The sequence below is a fragment of the Rattus norvegicus genome, chromosome 8, assembly GCF_036323735.1.
Source record: "Rattus norvegicus strain BN/NHsdMcwi chromosome 8, GRCr8, whole genome shotgun sequence".
Lineage (NCBI taxonomy): Eukaryota > Metazoa > Chordata > Mammalia > Rodentia > Muridae > Rattus > Rattus norvegicus.
In genome coordinates this window covers 99,147,706-99,161,971 of record NC_086026.1, presented here as the reverse complement: position 1 = coordinate 99,161,971, position 14,266 = coordinate 99,147,706, and the positions used below count along the sequence as shown (strand labels likewise).

At 42.9% G+C, this 14,266-nt stretch overlaps 1 protein-coding gene across 1 annotated transcript; it reads left to right on the top strand.

Annotated features, from left to right (window-relative positions):
- The first annotated feature begins 364 nt into the window (after window positions 1–364).
- Window positions 365–10,860, top strand: Ankrd34c (ankyrin repeat domain 34C). Its single transcript, NM_001106845.1, has 2 exons — window positions 365–766; window positions 8,783–10,860. The coding sequence occupies exon 2, from the start codon at window positions 8,825–8,827 to the stop codon at window positions 10,427–10,429; it is 1,605 nt and encodes a 534-aa protein (NP_001100315.1). The 5' UTR covers window positions 365–766; window positions 8,783–8,824; the 3' UTR covers window positions 10,430–10,860.
- Window positions 10,861–14,266: the final 3,406 nt, after the last annotated feature.

Genomic DNA, 14,266 nt, shown 5'->3' with positions numbered 1-14,266 from the left:
TTGTGGACTGTCATCCTGAGATCTCGAGGAGTTAATCAAGGAAATCTGAAATAGGCAGAGCCAAAGGAAGAGCAAAGCAGACGGGAGTTTGTATTCCTAGCGGTGGCACTTTGGAAAGGTCCGTTCAAATCCCCAAGGTCTACACTCTCCACTTGCGCAAGTACACCAGGGGCTCTAAGGCTCCTGCCAAGTTGTTGAGCAAGTCTGATTCCAACTAGAACGGGGAACAAGGGGGCGAGGCAGCGGCTCCTTTCCGCACAGGGGCAGGTAGGCACCTCCCCCACCCCCACTGCCCCCCTCCTCCCAGCTTCCTCACTCACACCCACCCACACAGCCCTCTCTGTTCCCGGCTGGAGAGACTTTCTCGGGCGCCAGCGGGCAGCAGCGGAGCCAGCCAGCAGAAGCCAAGCTGCAGGACTGGGCTGCGCAGAACCTCTGCAGCTAGAAGCTGCAAGCCTGGGGATCATCTCTCGTTTCTTTAATACTTCTTTCTCTTATTAAACATTTCTCTCTCCTTGGCCGCCGCAAGTTGGAAGAGCAGGGTGATTCGAATAATTGGCACAGAGGTTTCATTTGTGGCCCTTGGAGAAATTCTGAGCAAGACATTCAACGGCATCCACGGCATCCACGAGGACAGGGTTAGTTCAGCTTCTGGCTCCGCTTGAGACAGGCAGAGCCCTCTTGGAGCCAACCTGAAGCCGCAGGAGGAGGTGCTGTGGAAGTGATGGCAGCATCCAAGTTCTGGACCAAGCCTCTGGATAAGCAGGTAAGCCTCCCCAATGGGTAAGTGCACCTCAAGGACTTTCTGCTGATCACCTAGATGAGACTAGAGTCTCTCCAGAAGTAAGTCTGCGTTTTTTTAGCCAGGGAAGGAGGCGGGGTTGGTAAGAGAGAGCCTGCTTTTATCACAGGAAATTGTGGGAGACTGGAATGGAAGGATTTAATGTAAAAATATATGTATTTGCATTAACGCGTGGGGATGACATGCGTAGGAGCCAGGGACTTTAGTAGGAAATGGTTGCGATTGGGGCTGGCTGTTAGGCGTCTGGATTTTTACAGGAACTAAAACCAGAGCAAAACCTTACGTTTTTGCATAAGCCTGTGAGGAGTGGGCAATGGCAAAGTGTGATTCTGAAAATGCGCACAAAATCGTAAAGTCTATGTGTCTGAGAATTTCTGAGAAGTGATGGGAGGAGCATTTATAGCTCTGACTTCAATTGACTCCCCCACCCCCACCCATATTCAGTCCTCAGAAAGGTGTCCAAAGACACTGATAGCAATGGACGCCCATACCTCAGGCACAGCCGCACCCCGGATTTCAGCACTTCGGACAGAGCCCTCTCCTCCCTCCCGTCCTGCAGCTTTGAGCCAGAGGCTCGGTTCAGCCCCTCCTCAGCTACCTCTCCGTGGTGGGCGGTGCCTCCGTGGGTTTGGCGAGACAGGACTCTTGAACCGCAAAGACAAATATTTGTGAAGTTCAGCTTTTTTTTTTTTTTTTAAATCGGCTTCTAACTGCTTCCTGTGACTACAGAAGGAAGGGGCGGAGTGCAAAGGTATCCTTCTAAGGTTCTGCAAACGATGCTGCAGCTAAACGAAGTGGCTTCCTCACTTTGGGAGGGTGTATCCAAACTTTCCCAAGTACTTATCTTTCATAAGTCGCTTGCCATGTGCCAACACCCGGTGCCATACGCTCTATATAGATTGCATAATTTTATATACCACAGTAGTTCTATTTGTATGCTATTTTTATTCCCATTTTTTTCAGACAAGAAAAAACTGAAGCAAGAGTGACTAAGAGGCTTGTCCAAGTTTATACAAAAGGGACTGTTACACCAGACTGAATCTTAAACTCCACCCCAGCCTGCACACGTGGGACCATGAACCTGAGCCTAATTCTCTTTGTGAAACGGCTCTGAACTGGGGGATTCGAGGGGACAGAGCCAGATCAGAGTTAAAGTACTGTCTATGCCTTTGGACAAAGTTACTGTGTGTGTTTGAATTAAGGATCAGTGTTTGGGGCTGCAGCTTAGTTGGTAGGATGTTTGCCCAGCATGCTGAAAGCCCTGGGTAAGACCCTCAGAATCTGTAAAACCAGGCATGGAGGCTGCATTACTGCAATCTAATATTCTGGAGGGGAAGGTGGAGGACCAGAAGTTCAAGGCCATCCTCCTTTACATGTGATGTTTGAGGACACATTGAGATATATAAGATCCTGTTTCAAAAATATGTAAATAATGAACTTAAAATGTTAACATTAGGATAGTGGTTCCCTGGCAGAAACTCTCTCCCTCTCCCTCCCCCTCCCTCCCTCCCTCTCCCTCTCCCTCTCCCTCCCCCTCCATCCCTCCCCCTCTCCCTCTCCCTCTCTCACTCTCCCTCTCACTCTCACTCTCCCTCTCCCTCCCTCCCCCTCTCCCTCTCCCTCCCCCTCTCACTCTACCTCTCCCCTCTCACTCTACCTCTCCCCTCTCCCCTCTCCCCTCTCCCCTCTCCCCTCTCCCCTCTCCCCTCTCCCCTCTCCCCTCTCCCCTCTCCCCTCTCCCCTCTCCCCTCTCCCCTCTCCCCTCTCCCCTCTCTGCCCCTCTCAACACGTTCATTGAACTTTAATTGTGGTTGGTGGAATTATTGAGAAAGGATCCGGTAGGCGTAAAAGCTACAAGGCAGTAACGCACAGTACTATTATACTTGGGTTCAGAGCAGGGCAGGGTCCCATGGAAGGGACGCTAGACAAGAGTAATTCAGTGTAACAACCATTTAGGATTTTTAAAGCAGAACTTCTTGCAGGACATTCACATATTACCTATCATTTGATCCTTAAAACAACACTGTGAAGTAGGCAGGGCTTGGGGTTGCTCTACTCATTTGGCAGAAGGACACTTGGTCTGAATTCCAATTCATTATGTCCCTACCTAGCAACAGAGCTGACATTTTAAACAGCTCTTTGCCATCTTTGTTTTGCAGCCCTCCTGTCTTGGAGTTTGGCAATTTCAGCACTGAACATATTTAGACAGATAGTGTTAACATGTGACTTCTAAAGTACCTTTGAATCAACTTAATAAATGCATATTAATTATATTCCCCTTTGGTTCAAATGATCTCAAAACAATCTTTAAAAAGTCACCAGATGCCAGGCTTATTATATTCAGTAGTAGTTGAAAAAGTAGAGGGGAAACAAAATGGAACTATCACCAGAAACAAATGACTATAAAATGTTTATTAGAAAGTCCTGGAAGCATGCTTTGGGTCAGTAAGAGCAAAATCTACTTAAGCCTTTTCAGTAAGGCATTCATAATTGTGAAGATATTCACAAATAGTCTATAGACCTTTCTCTTTTGCATGATGATGTCTCTCGGATTATTGAAGTCTCTGCTTATGTGACAAATGGGGGACGATAACTGAAAATGTGTTGAACCTGAGACTGAAGAGAGTAGCCACGAAGTGAATGATACTATAACATTAAATCTTTACCAAAGTAATTGCTAGTTACATAATTTATGATAGCTCATGTGACTATAGGCATGTTAAACTTTCTGGGGGGAGAAGCCTCTGCATTTATTGTTTTATTTGAGACTTCTAGCAACTTTGTAGAGGTCAGTGGTAGGAAGAGAAATGGCAAAGCAACAGCATGAAGGCCTTTTGCTTTTGTGCAGACCTCTGACCCTATATGACCCAGATAAGTAAAACAATGTATGAATGATAAGAGTTGTAAGAATATAGAGAACTATAGGGTTTTCTTATGCTGAGCAACAAGTAGTCCTCCTTAACATATTCAAATACAATAATTAAAATATACTGAAGAGATGGCTCAGCAGCTTAGAACACATGTTCTTGCAGAGGACCCAGGTTCTAATCTCAGACCCTACATGCCTCACATCCATTCCAGACCCTCTTCTGACCTTCTTAGGTACCTGGCATATGCATGGTATACAGACCCACATTCAAGCAAAACTTAAAAGGTCCTGCCAGTCAAACAGGGCATGGCTGTGGGCCACACCACTCTCAGGCCTTTAATTTGTGGACATGGTCTGAAATACTCAAACCAAAGACTTAGAAAGATGTGGTAATAAACGATTCTAGTTCAAAGAGAAAATGCCTCAAAACCTGTCATTTTTAGTTCCTACTTTTAAATCATGAAGATTGAACAAGATGATGCTTCTAAGCTTACAAGGGACATAAGACTTCTATAGTTTTAAGGACAACAAAATAGCAAAGAGACTTCAAGACAAAGATGGTGCACACTTTTCCGTTGTCATGCCAACCAAACAGTCCATGAGTTAACTTTTGGATGATGTGATATTTAGTTTTCAGCATTTCCTTTGCTGCCCCTGATGCCTTGAAAATCATGTTAGCCATCATAGTTACATTAAATAAGTTAAAGTCTAAAGGATCTTTGAGAGGTGTGTGTAGTGGGCAGGTCAGGAGACAAAATCTTTCTTTGGCCTGGGACTGCTAAAATGGTCTAGTCTGGATGTTCTGGGAACACCAGAGATCTTTCTGTCTCTGCCTGTCCAGCACTGGGTTGCTAAGTGAGTTCTACCACACCCTTCTTTTTCACAGGAGTTCTGGGTCTCAAATCCAGGTCCTCATGTTTGCAAGGCAAGTGCTCTACTGACCCAGCAAGGGGTGTTGTGTTAAAGATAAAATAACGGCTCATGGGGCAGCCAAGGCGATAGGATTTCACAATTCAAAGGATGTATCAGCTGTTTACAGTGAGACATGAAAGTTTAAAGACCACGGTAAGGTGTCCCATCTTCCCACCATTAGGTCTATGTGAGGCACAATAGAAGACAAATTTCAAATTAAAAAAAAATCCTAGGTTTTGGTTGGGTCTCCCATCAAATGCATCACTGGCCAGTTCTGCTTTCCTGGCTTATCCCCAGTTTCACTCAGCCTCAGCCTCTGTAACATGGTAACCCTGATTCTCTTTGCTCCACAGGCTCTTACAGGGCCTCCCAGGCTTCCAATCCATCCCTACCCTCTCACCAGTGATTATGACACCTTTCCCTTTCTCCACTCTGACACTTCCCCAAAACCAGCATTTACTTGGAGGACAACAGTCTAAAGGGTGTTGCTGGTCCCAGTAGTTAGCTCACCACCAATGCCTGTGCCCCTTTACTCCTGACCACTACCACAAGGCTCTCTAAGTTCCTGCTACCCTAGGTGTAATGTCTTCCACATTTTGTTTCAAGAAACTTCCATCCCCCCTTTCAAGGGCTGTCCCAATGGTGTATTCAATAACAGTCCTTTCCTAATGTCTGCCTTTATCTCCTCATGGTATTCTTCTCCCCTGCTGCAATTGGTCCTCTATTCTTGGAATCACTATTCCAAACTGCAATTATTTTACCTAGAGGCCAAGGACATGGACTTTGAGGTGAGACTGCTGGATTCGAATTCTAACGCTGCAACCTGCTACTTAAGTGATTTTAGATAAGTGGCTTTATCTCCGTGATGATGGCCAGTTTAAAATTCAACTTAAGAGAGGGATAATATTACTGTCCACCTCGTGTTTTTGCTGATTAAGTGGCGATGCCCAAAAATATTGTCACTATTCAGAACATTTCTTGGTATATGTCAAGCAGAGCATTAAAATTATTATTATCTTTCTTCTAAATTGTAAGTTCCTGTATCCCATGATCTCTTTATCTTCGTGTCTGATGTGAGTATACAGACTACGTTTGATGATGAGTAAAGGCACAAATAAGCAGATATCACTGATACTTTAGTCAAGACTTAATTATAAATATCAGAAATTTTAACTACATAGTCAGAGACAAAAATCATACCAACTGAAAGTCTTCTACAGTGCCTTTTCTTGTACTCTAAAGGCAAAAATGAAACAAAACAAAACAAAACCCCAAAACAAACAAAAAAAAAAAACAACCAAACAACAGAACAAAAAACCTCAGAAGAGAGAATTCTCTCTTTACAAGAGAATTTTGTAGCCATGGATTATTGTTTACCACAAGTATCACCCTAGGCATGGGATGACTGAGTCAGACTGGAGGTTTTAATTTAGTATAGTGGTAGCTATTTATAACCCAGCAGGTTCATGATGGGCTCTGACTTCCTGAGTCCTTTCGGTTACTATCCTGTGCAACATTGAGTGGTACCTTGTGATTTGATTTTCTTTGAGTAGTAAATGAGGTTGAGTACCTTTGGTGATCATGTAAAGCTCATGGGTCATTTGTGTATCCTCTTTCGGAGGAAGTGATTTGGAGGAGTTCTTTATATAGTCTAGATATGAGTCATTGTAATTTTACTCAACTTTCCCTCTTGAATCTTGATTGATTTTTCTCTTGATTACAAAGGAAGTAGCATTCAGGCTGATGTTTGGAGGATGATGAGCAATTAAAGAAGAGCAGGGAGTCCTTATAGTTAGAGACAAGAGCAGTGCCAGGAGGGGGGAAAGTGGGCATATTTAAGAAACAGTGACATTTTAAGAGAGGCAGAAAGCAAGAAGAGCAGGCATTGCGGGGGATGATTCTGGAAGGTGAGCTGGGGTCAGAGGATGAAGGGCTTCTGTGATGAAATGAGGAGATGTGTTTTCATTAGTTAATGCTTGGAAATTATGCTTTTGGTCTCCAGAGCATGGAGTCTAAGAAGTTTATTGAATGTTGAATAATTCAAGGCTTTAACATAGCCATCATAGGTTATCACCACTAAGGAGATCTTTATAATAGCAGGAGAGTGAGAGAGAAACACACACACACACACACACACACACACACACACACACACACACACACAGTGGGGGGGCTGAGGAAGGAGATAAAGATCAATAGGGTCTTAAAGGGAAGGGAGATGAGATTAGGAAGGAGATGAAGATATAGCCATGTTGATATATCAGTCTTTCATAGAAACATATAAGCACAATGGCAGGAGGTTAGACTGGCGTCTTCTGGATGATGCATCTGAAGCAGTGGGAATGCACTGGCACAGGGAGATACAGACACAGCTGTTGCTGCTGTTACTTTTAAAGGTGAGAGCTTTCAGGAGTTAGGATAGATGAATGAAATCTCTTCCTTTGAATGTAGTACCGTATGGTGGTGAGGGTGATGGTGTGTGTCCACATTGTGTGCATGACTGCAGAGAGGACATAGGTCAATCTCGGGTGTTATTCCTAAGGAGACATCCACTTTTCTTTGAGACAAGCTGTCTCACTAGGGCCTGAGGCTCACCAATTAGGCTGGGATGGCCGGCCACCAAGCCTTGGAGATCCTTCTGTTGTTAGCTCCCCATTTCTAGGATTACAAGTGTGCTTTACCATGTCCATCTTTTTAAATGGGTTATGGTGATTGAATTCAGGGCATCCTGCTTGTATGATTGACACTTATATGACTGATGAACTAAAGCTTTTTTTTTAAATGTGCATCTATATTTCAACTTCAGCCTAGAAAGTTCTACTTTCTAATTCCATAAACAAATGAACAAACAAACCAGAAGCTGAGAAGCCATTGCTTTGAGTGGTACCAGAAGAGAAAGAATGCTGTGGGTCAAAAAGGAGGAAACCACAGATCACCAGTTCAGTAGGAGCTGAATACCCAGAATGTCCATGTGGAGAGGCCATTCTCGCAGACATTAGTTAATGTAATTGGTACTCGTAGGCTGGCTAGGGCATAGATGCTGGCATGCCCATCCCTCCCTAGCTGTAAAATGCATCTCAAGCACCCAGTGTGGAAGTCCTGAGTCCATGGACTAGTTAATTCATGTGAAGGGAAAAGGACAGAAAACTTGGTTGTGACAAACTTTAGTGGAGGAAGCCTTTTCTGTGTGAACAAAATTCAGCACTGGTATCCATTCTCTGCCTATAGCATTTCAACAAGAAGGATGGCATGGTGGGAGCCACTGTAAATTAGGCAAATGAGAATTCTGATGTCTGCTGGGAAAGTGACAGTTATAGAGACTTTATATATTTGTTGCAGCTTCCTTTCGATGATCATATTCGTTTTAGGAACACAACAAAAAGAAAGAGAATGAATCCCTTCCTAGGCTTATTATTACCTAAAACAATGATCAACATGTTGGTGTATTTTCTGTGAACTTTCCCGATGCACATCAGTAACAATGCCTTTAATAATTATTTGTGAAGCAGACTACTCATTATATGTGAATCACTGCTAAATGCCAAGGATCCAACAGTGAAAAATAAAACAGATATGAATGTTTATTTCCTAAGGGAACTTAGATTTTTAGATTTGTGTTAACAGAGAGCGTAGTCAACACAACCATCTCTTGCATTTTAAAAATAGTACTGTGTGCTCGACACTTTGCTAATTGATTTCCATATGGCCAGGTGGTTGTGTGTTTGTGTGTGTTTTACTAATACGTTTTAGACTTATTCATTTTATTTTATGTGTGTGAGTGTTTTGCCTTCGTGTGTGTATCTGTATCAGGCATGTGCCTGGTTCCCATGGAAGCCAGAGGGTATCAGGCTCCCTGGAACTGGATTTATGGATTACTATGAGCCACCAAATAGGTTCTGGGATTCAAACCAGGGTCCTCTAAAAGGTAACACATGCTCTTAACCACCGAGCCAATGCTCCAGCCCCTGGCTGGGTGTTTTGTATACACTATCTGAAGAACTCTTCAGAATAGGACGTAAGTCACTCTATCTACCACCCCCATTATTGATGAGGAAACTCACTCATAGGCATTAGATAACCTAGTTCAGACAACACAGGTAGGCATAGGGCTGGGACATGATGGTACCTAGACTTTGAAATAATCATGCTGCATAGAAATAGCAGTACATTAATGCTTTCCCTTCTTCTTCTCTTGCTAGGTCTGACTACCCCTGTGGCTCAGAGATCCTGTGATAGCCACCATGATGGATGATGACACTGAGTTGAGGACTGATGGAAACTCTCTCTTAAAAGCTGTGTGGCTAGGGAGGCTTCGGTTGACCAGACTCCTCTTAGAAGGAGGAGCTTACATCAATGAAAGCAATGACAAAGGAGAAACAGCTCTCATGGTGGCATGCATTACCAAACACGTGGACCAGCAAAGCATTAGCAAGTCTAAGATGGTGAAATATCTGTTGGACAACAGGGCAGACCCCAATATCCAGGATAAGTCTGGTAAGACTGCGCTCATCCATGCTTGCATCAGAAGGGCTGGGGGAGAAGTGGTGTCCTTACTGCTGGAGAATGGAGCAGACCCCAGTCTTGAGGATCGAACTGGGGCCTCAGCTCTGGTTTATGCAATAAACGCAGATGACAAGGATGCACTGAAGCATCTTCTTGATGCCTGCAAAGCCAAAGGTAAGGAAGTAATTATTATAACAACAGACAAATCATCTTCAGGTACCAAAACCACCAAGCAGTATCTCAATGTCCCTCCATCACCAAAAGTGGAAGATAGACAGTCGCCACCACTGTGTGCAACTCCTTCTGACGTTGAACTAAAGGCTTCTGGCCTGAGTTCTCCACCCAGTGAGAAGGATGATGACTTCTTCATCCTACAAACAGGACACCAAAGTTGCTGTAGTACTTCTAAGGTCCTTAATGAGCCTGGATCACCCACCAGGAAAGTGTCTAGCCTCAAAAGGGCCCGTTTGCCTCAACTGAAGCGACTCCAGTCTGAACCCTGGGGCTTGATTGCTCCCTCTGTGCTGGCTGCCGCTGCACGCCAGGATGAAACCCATGGCACAAGCACAGACAATGAGGTCATCAGGAGTATCAATGACCTGTCCTTCCCCAAAAGGGGACCCCTCTCCAGAGCCAACAGCATTGACAGTAAAGACCCTACTATGTTCCCCACAGTCCAGGAACAAGTTCTGAAGGTTTCATCTTCAACACCAGCTTCCTGGAAAGCAGCTTATGAGAAAGGTCAGGCTCCCCACCCACGCCTGGCCAGGAGAGGAACGCTTCCTGTTGACCAAGAGAAGTGTGGGATGTGTCCACCAGGACCCTCAACTCTGAAAGATACAGCATCTCTCAAGATGTTGGAAAATGACCTCTATGACTTAGACATACAGCCAGGGGGTGACCCACCCAACTCTATGTCCCTTGAGTCAGGCAAAGGACCTTTAGATAGAAAGAAGCTCAACAGCTCTCACTTGTCCCTTTTCCATGGCTCCCGAGAGTCCCTGGATGCTGTACCAAGCACATCTCCCAGTTCAGTTCGACGCAGGCCACCTCATCTTCTAGAAAGAAGAGGTTCTGGAACTCTCTTACTAGACCGCATTGCTCACACGAGGCCTGGCTTTCTGCCCCCTTTAAATGTGAATTTGAACCCACCTATCCCAGATATTAGAGCCAGCAACAAACCAGCTTCCCCACTTGCTAGTGGCTTAAAATCTATGGTTCCTGTTGCTCCAAATTCACCAAAGAGAGTTGACTTGAGAAGTAAAAAGAAACTCCTTCGAAGGCATTCTATGCAGATTGAGCAGATGAAGCAGCTGTCTGACTTTGAAGAAATCATGGCCTAGAACCCTTTAAAAACAGCTCCCTGGAGCTTAATGTATAGAATAAGGAAGAAACCTAATCTAGAGCAACACATTCCCATACTCCCCCTTCACCCCAATCATGATGTGTGGCAACATCAGAAAACATGGTGACCGGGTGTAAGCTCACTTCTGAGTCAAACCCAACGGTCATTTCAGAGTGTCATTTCTGAGATGACCCCTGGGTGTTGCTGCTGTTGCTCTTGTTGTGCATATTAAAAAGAGCTCAGGTTAACTGGATTTTGGAGATGAAGTTACAGGAACAAAATATATTCCCCAAAGGAAATACACCTGTGTAGTTGGAAAGTAACCATGCAATTTTAATGGTTAGTATTTTCTGTCAGAAAAGCAGAGAGCATAGATTTAAAACATGAGGTTGTACTTGGAATATTCCATTTGTAGTCTATAAAGTGCCTAAAAAGAAAAGGAAGTTTTTATATTTTCTGGAATGTGGAAAAATTCAAAACACCCCAAACTACTATATCTAAACACCTGGGTTCTTTATGATGAAGGAGAAACAAAATGTTCCCTTGTAGAAGAGGTTTTAGCATGCAAGTCCCACCTCTTTCTGCATTGTGAGCATTGCCAAGAAATAGGGACCATTCAGATTCCTTACTAATGTGTTTTATTCATATACTAATCTGGATGTGCCATATCCAGATACCCCAAATACCACATTTATGGTATTATGGCTTTCCTCTGATGTGCCACAGCAGTTGGTAACTCAGAGATGAGCCTTCTTTGAGAAATAAAGCCAGAGACATCACAAAGACTCCATGATAAAACTGTGTAGAGCACGCCCTTAGGAAAAACCACCTATAATTAAGTTGAACTCAGACATGATATAATTGACCCAACCAACCTTTACAAATGTCTCCTGATTATATGGAAAACAGTTTGGGGAGATTTATGGAAAGCATAATGATAAACGACCATGAAATGTGTGCAGATTAAGCACTGCAGGGCGTGGTTCTCCAGCTGGATGCAGCACGAACCAGTTCTATTTTTTAAGCCTAAACATTTAGCGGAGGGGGTGCAAACCATCATTCGTCTTCAATGATCTGAGTCATTTTAGAGCAAGCTGGTTTCTTTACCTGCATCGTCTAGGTGACGGAGGACTTATATAAAGAAAGGACCTCTATAGTTCTTTCAAGGCATGAGCAAAACCCACAGAAGGGGAGGTCTTAGCACATTTGGCGCAATGTAGACATACTCTTAAGTGAGAAGATTCCTGGCCTTCCCCCATTTATTTTTCCTCTCATGCTGTGACGGTGCATTTTTTTCGGTGGTTGAGAAGCTGAGGTGTCTCCACAGATAGCATCATGCAGAGAAAGAATCAGGCTTCGGGTATCATGTTCTAGTATTTGATTGTAGGGAAGTAGCAATACTACCTCAAGTTTCCATTTCATCAGCTGTGGAAGGAGATTCACAACGTCCATGAAGTTGTGCTTAGGATTAAATAATGAAGCATGCAGAAGTGACAGATTATGTGTCTGGCATGGGTACAAATCATTAGATAATAAGTAGCTACTCTTTAAGGTATTTCTTGAGATCCTGGTAATATCAAAAATCTGAAGCAGTAACTGACACCCAATACAAAACACTCAAGCTTAGATAAAAGATTCCAGTGTCTCCATGAGACTTTCAGTGATTCTATAAATATCAATTCCTAAAAACCCATTTATTACATAAAACAATTGCCACAAAAGCTCTGGTTTTATCTCTTGCATATCTCTATAAGATAATATGATGGAAATTTATCTACACATTTCAAAATATTGTTAGTAATGTTTATAAACAAAATGAAATGCTTATTTTTTAAAATGGATTTCTTTAAAATGACTGCCTACTGGATATTAGAACTTTTGGCTCACTGGGCTGGTAACTGTTTGGGGTGTATGCGCTAGGCATTGTGGAGTGAATAACAGTATCCTGACACTACTCAATGCATGACAGTCTGACACACACACACCCAATGATGACAACCAGAAAAACTCTAGATGTGTCCAGATGTCTTCTGGTTGATGCCCACCAATGTTCTTAATAAATATAGTATATAATATAAATATGCCATGCCATTTGAGAATAACAAAGCAAATTGGTTCAGAATTCTTAGCAATGCACACCAACAGGAGTATTAGAGGTTTTGTACTTTGCAGGAAAGGAATCGTATTAGAAGCAAGGTATACTAAGTGGAGAAGGTCAGGGGCTGCATGAACTTGGTTTAGTGTGAAAACCCTTTAAGTTTTCCAGAACCGTATAGTAGTTCTCACCAAGTAGACATGATAACAGGCAAATAACAGCTCTGAATTCATTAAAGAGAAAAATCCTAGAAATAACCACTGATTTCATCAGTAACACACACACACACACACACACACACACACACACACACACACACACACAGCACACCACAGCACATTTCAAGTACACTTTAAGCTATTATTCATGCTAATTGGAATTAACCTCTGCTGGTTTTATCTAGCTTGGAGAATATGAAGACACTACATGAGAAATTTTCCGTAGTTTTAGCTAAGATTGGGAAGCCTCATTTGTCCTAAGTAGTAACTATGCTACATTCGTGTTAGTTAGCGTAGGTGAAATGCCAAATGAGAAATCGCTCATTCAGAGTAGTCAGCCCATTGCACAAAGACATAAGGTCAGATATGTTCATGCTGGTGTCGGCCAGCTGTGACCTTTCCATCAGCCTTTCTCTAGATAGTCACCAGGACAGCAGCTTATCTCATCACTTCCTGGCGATGTGTGAGTCAAGCGAGACTATCCTAAGCTAGCATGATATCCAAGTTACTGCATCACTGGTCACGCCTGAATAAGTAATCTTGTTCATGTCAATGAACTTCACACAAACGCTTTCAAAAAAATGTTTCAAATCCATACATGCTTTCTAGTCAGGTTAGCATTTCCCTTTGGAATCTAGTCACTCTAGACATCAGCTTCAAACTTTGGTTTTGACAATCTATCCACTTAAGTGTCTGGATTGTTCCTAAATATAACTTAGAAAGTGAGCCTGAAGTTTAAAGTCTAGAACTTTGGTTTAATTTCTAGACATTCCAAAGCCTTGGTTTCTGTTCTGCTTTGGTTTGTTTTTAAGACAAATTACTATCGATTCTATTAGAACTTTGTCAGTAGATGGTACCTTGTCTTTGCAGGTCGTGTGTGACCTTCGTGTTTTGTGTATGTTGGTGCTTCTGAGGTAGCCTACACTGCCTGACTAGTTCTCTGCAGTGCTATGTCCTAGTCTCAAGCAGATGATTGTGCAAACATATATCCAAGTCCGTGCCATGAAACCATTTAGATGTTTCTAAGATGTCAATAAAAGATATATTACCATCCTTCAATGCAATGACTTTTCACTTTCTTTTTCCTCAGAGACATTTCAAGAGTAAGTATTATCTCTGTACATTTTATTTCTTATCTTTTAAAGACAGAATCTCATTATGCTTTGACTGGTACATGGTCTTGAAGATGATATTGCCAGGATCTTCCAGCAATGTTAACTTCAGCAGATCCTCAATATTTTACAATCTCACAATCTGAAAAACAAACTTTAAGTTTTGTGAACATTATGGCTGGTTTCTCTCCTGTGAGAGAAGAATTCAATTGATGAGAATGTGCGTTGCTACTTTCGAAGATAAAGACTTGTCCTTGTTGCTTAGGACTCTCAGGATTGCTTGCATCCCCGCAGGGATGGTAGCACAGACTTATAGTCACTGTATACTCCTCCCTGGGTTCTGTAAGCCTTTTTTTCTGTTAGCATTCAAGATTAGGCAGAAGTATAAAATGAACTACTTGTGATATTTC

Bases quoted from the DNA above. Each gene is read 5' to 3' on its own strand.
- Ankrd34c (NM_001106845.1), top strand. From the start codon at position 8,825: ATGATGGATGATGACACTGAGTTGAGGACTGATGGAAACTCTCTCTTA.